The 4825-nt window shown below is 34.7% G+C and overlaps 1 protein-coding gene across 1 annotated transcript; it reads left to right on the forward strand.

Moving 5' to 3' along the window:
• Positions 1-324: 324 nt before the first annotated feature.
• LOC125168080 (olfactory receptor 11H6-like) lies at positions 325-2518 on the forward strand. The gene is made up of 2 exons (XM_047863033.1): positions 325-373; positions 1539-2518. The coding sequence occupies exons 1-2, from the start codon at positions 325-327 to the stop codon at positions 2516-2518; spliced, it is 1029 nt and encodes a 342-aa protein (XP_047718989.1).
• The last annotated feature ends 2307 nt before the right edge of the window (positions 2519-4825 follow it).

A 4825-nucleotide genomic window follows, 5' to 3' on the forward strand; every position in this document is an offset into this window, starting at 1 on the left:
TATAAATTCCCTCTCTAGAGAGCCACTCCCTAAAGATGATCTTTGCAGAAAGTAAAAGGGCTTAATATTCAGTTGTTCATTTGGTTCTGTGTAGATCATGAGACTATGATTCTCTTTTCAACTGTCAGGTTTCCTGTTGCTTTGTCAGTTTATATAAACCAGAGAACTGTAAGAGGGCAAGCCTAAAGAGGTCCATGACAGATTTCATATTGTTCTTGCTCTTAAAAGGGTCAGCACTTCATATAATCCCCACAGTAATGCATGGAACTACTATATTTGGCTTCTCTGAGATCTGAGATTAGAGTTTTCACTCTGATATAGAAGATGGTGTTAAGCCATACAGATTTCTATGATACCCATCTTGTATCTTCAGGTAAGGTAAAGCTCACAGAACTCAAAGCTTCTCTATTTTCTCCTTCCACGCCTCTCTAGTTTTGTATTAAATACCACTTAATATGTGAATTATGAATGTATTCCTTCTCCAGAATCAAAGCTAAGTTTTTTTCTAAGAGCTTATAAAAAAATGTTACTTCAAAACTTACTAGAACTTTTATAGTGGTTTGCCAGTTTCTCATTTATATTGCTCTCTGTGGGAGTTAGGGCCCTAGGTCAGGGAGAATTCCAGTAAGTGAATGGGAATAGACCTTCCTTCAAGGAAGTTTCAAGTGACTACCTTCTATGTTACTTTCTGTTACATTTACAGCATGGAAGACAAAATTTTCTTCCTGTTTGAGATTGCAAACTTTGAGCAACAGCTTTTGTGGGCACAGCCAACTTTGGCATATCTTTATAAATGATACATATTTGACTTTAATATCTACTAAAGTATCTGATATCAACTGCAATAGTAATGAAAAACATCATATATATCAAGTATTGATTGTGATGTATAGGGCAATGTAGGACTATATTACAGAGCTTTGTTCCTTAAGTTTCTTTGTAAAATAAGGAAGATTGCCAGTAACTCTTTTTGAGTGTAATTTTAGTAAAGAGAGGAATTGAAATGTGAAAACTTCTGATAGATTTTTATTTTAACATTAGTTTATGATATATTCTAAAATTACATAGGAATATTTCACATAATCTAACACAGTAAAACTAAAATCAGTTAAGTTTCAAATGTTATTTAAATCTATTTATATTGTCCTCATCAGCTTGACCTATTTCTCTCCCAAATAGATCAAAGAATATTAAATATCAGTGTCATTGATATCTTTGTAGTTTGCAACCACTTAATTATTTAGCTGTGTTTATTAATTCCTCTAATTCACTGCTTATTCTAAAATTGTAGATCCTTGGGCACACTTGACTCTTGATAATACCAAGTAACTTTGATGGTAAACCTTAGGATGACAGAAGAGTTGTCACTTTTATTTACTGTATACAGAATAGAGTCATGAATATATGAAAATCATGGAACTATCACTGCATGGATTATGGCATTTTGTTATTTATTGACACACAGAATGATTTTACCCTAAGCAAGGGATCTGCCCTAATTTCTATACTTGTAATTTGGAAATCTGTTATTTTTGCAGCATTACAAACAAATGAATATTCCAACATAAATAACTGCTCCAGCTCTGTGAGTAAATTCATCCTTTTAGGCTTTTCTTATACCTGGGAAATTCAGATTTTCCTCTTTTCAGTCTTCTCTGGGACATATATTCTGACACTAACTGGAAATCTTTGTATTATCTGTGCTGTGATGTGGGACCATCAACTACAAACTCCAATGTACATCCTGCTGGCTAATTTTTCCTTCCTGGAGATCTGGTTTATCACCTCCACTGTCCCTAATATGCTAGCCAACTTTCTCTCTGAGACCAACACCATTTCTGTCTCTGGATGCTTCCTCCAGTTCTATTTCTTCTTCTCCCTGGGCACCACTGAGACCTTCTTCTTGTCTGCCATGGCCTTTGACAGGTACCTTGCTATCTGCAGGCCCCTGCATTACCCCACTGTCATGACAGTTCAACGCTGCATCAGAACAGGAGCTGGGTGTTGGGTGTGTGGCTTCCTGTACTTCCTCTTGCCTATTTACCTCATCTCTCAGCTCCCATTTTGTTGTCCCAATACAATTGATCATTTCCTGTGCGACCCAGGACCTCTTATAAAGCTGTCCTGTGTGCCAGCTCCTGCCACTGAGATCATCTGTGCTATCTATAACTCAGTCCTCATTTTCACCACCTTAGTCTTCATTATCAGCTCCTATACCTTGGTGATCAGAGCTGTGCTGAAGGTCCCCTCGGCAGAAGGTCGGCATAAGGCTTTCTCCACATGTGGCTCCCATTTGGCTGTGGTGTCCCTGTTCTATGGCTCTATCATGGTTGTATATGTGAGCCCAACAGCAGGCAATCCAGCAGGGATTCAGAAATATGTGACTTTGTCCTATTCTGTGTTAACTCCACTCTTCAACCCCTTGATCTATAGTCTTCGAAATAAAGAGATGAAGGTGGCTCTGAGAAAGTTATTTAGAATGGTGAGATTTAGTCGTAGGCATGGAAGAAATCTTTGAAGGACTTTTGTTTACAACTGAAATAATGTATGAGAAATAAGTAATTAAAAATTGGCATTCAGTTGTATTAACTAAATTAGGAATGCATGTTTTTGGGGGAGAGAAGAACAGTCAAGTATAATTAAATGTTACTAAGTTAACTGGCCATCTATCCATTTTGTTATTATTAGAGAAAAATGTACATTGAACTTAAAATGTTTCAAAGCAGAGAAAAAACTATCATGCATCTTTTTGACATTTAGACTTAACACTAGTTAAAATTTTTCTGTCCATATTATAGTCATATACATAAATATCAATCTGTATTATATTTTACATTTATAAGTCGAAGTAACATGCTACATTTCCAAAACATTTTTTAATTCTTGTGTCAATATTAAAAAAACATAAGATGCACTGACTTTTGAATGTTAACTTATCATAAATATATTTCTTCCCACTTTCTCACCAAGATCCAGTTAAAATTCTCCTAATATGTAGATCCAATGGCTGCCAATTTTTCCATTATATATACACTTTCAAGAATTATTTTTAATAGCTCTATTTTGAATGAACCATGCATTGTGTTTTCTTATACACCACTTGTGCCTTACACAGTTTAGGAGACAATCACCAGTGACTCCCCAGTACTGTTACAATTAAAGAAATTGTTAGATTTTCTTCTTCCAGTTATCTTAAGGACACTAGTATCTCATACTTTCAAACAGAATTCTCTTTATCCCACAAAGAGATGCTGGACCCATCACTCTCCATTGTCACCTCTCAGTTTCTAGACCCTGGAAACTATTAATCTACTTTTTGTTTCTGCAGACTGACCTATTCTGGACATTTCATATAAATGGAATCACAGGATATGTAGCCTTTTATAACTGGCTTCTTTCACTTAGCATAATGTGTACAAGGGTCATTTATGTTGTAATATGTAACAGTATTTCATTTATTTTTATGGCTGAATAACATTCCTTTTATGGATATACCCTTATATTTATCCATTCAGTAGTTGTTGAATACATGAGTTGTTTCCATTTTTTGCTTATTATGAGTTATGAATTAACAAGTTTTTGTGTGAACATATGTTTTCACTTTCCTAGGGTACATCCCTGGAAGTCGAATTTCTGGCTCTTATGTAGACTCTGTATTTAATATTTTGAAGAACTGCTGACTATTTCCCAAAGTGGTTACACCATCTTACTATCATATGAGCCCAGGATGAAATGTATGGGGATTTCAATTTCTCTGTATCCTCAACAACACTTTTCTTTTTTTTCTTCTTTTTCTTTTCTTTTCTTTTCTTTCTTTTGTTTCTTTTCTTTTCTTTTCTCTTCTTTCTTTCTTTGTCTTTCTTTCTTTCTTTCATTTTAGCCATCCTTTTAGGTAAGAAGTTGTATCTTATTGTGGTTTTCATTTGCATTTTTCTAATGATATGAGTATGTTTCCATGTACTTATTGGCCATTTGTATGTCTTAAAAAATATGTATATTCTGATTTATGATCATTTTTTAGTTGCTATGAGGCATGGCTCTGTTTTTACAGTTTTAGAAGATCTTTATATATTCTGGATACAGGTCCCTTATCAGATGTATAATTTGCAAATATTTCTTTCAATCTATGAGCTGTCTTTTTACTTTATTAATTGTCTCCTTTTGAATTTCCACTTGATGTAGTCCAGTTTATCCCCTTTGGTTTTGTTACTTGTGATATTGATGTTACATACATATGATGCTATGTTGTTGCATAATCCATGGTCACAAAAATTACTGTTCTATTTATTTATATTTTAATGTTTTCTTGTAAATGATTTTTCCAACTTTTGTATTCACTTGGTTATTTTATAGGAATTCATTAAGAGAGGAATCAAGTGCAAGCTCCACATGACTACTTTGAAATAAAAGCTCTTCAAGCATTTGATGGCATAGTCAGATGTGTCACAAACTTATAGGGTCATATGAGTCAAAGCATAATCTTTTTTTTATTGAATAGTTTGATATCCCTGAATATATTATCTTATATAACACATTTAAAAAAAATTTTTTAACGTTTATTCACTTTTGAGAGACAGAGACAGACTGTGAGCGGGGGAGGGGCAGAGAGAGAAGGAGACACAGAATCTGAAACAGCTCCAGGCTCTGACCTGTCAGCACAGAGCCCGATGCAGGGCTTGAACTCACAAACCGTGAGATCATGACCTGAGCCGAAGCCAGACCTTAGCCGACTGAGCCACTAAGGTGACCCAACTTATCACACATTTTTTTAAGAGGAAACGTGTTTATGTCCTTGACTGTCAAATCTTGATCTAATCTTTTTAAA

The sequence above is a fragment of the Prionailurus viverrinus genome, chromosome B3, assembly GCF_022837055.1.
Source record: "Prionailurus viverrinus isolate Anna chromosome B3, UM_Priviv_1.0, whole genome shotgun sequence".
Lineage (NCBI taxonomy): Eukaryota > Metazoa > Chordata > Mammalia > Carnivora > Felidae > Prionailurus > Prionailurus viverrinus.

Excerpts from the sequence above, each read along its gene's own strand:
- LOC125168080 (XM_047863033.1), top strand. The coding sequence starts at position 325 with ATGGTGTTAAGCCATACAGATTTCTATGATACCCATCTTGTATCTTCA. Across the intron at positions 374-1,538 it reads TACCCATCTTGTATCTTCAG|CATTACAAACAAATGAATAT; the intron begins GTAAGGTAAAGC and ends TTATTTTTGCAG.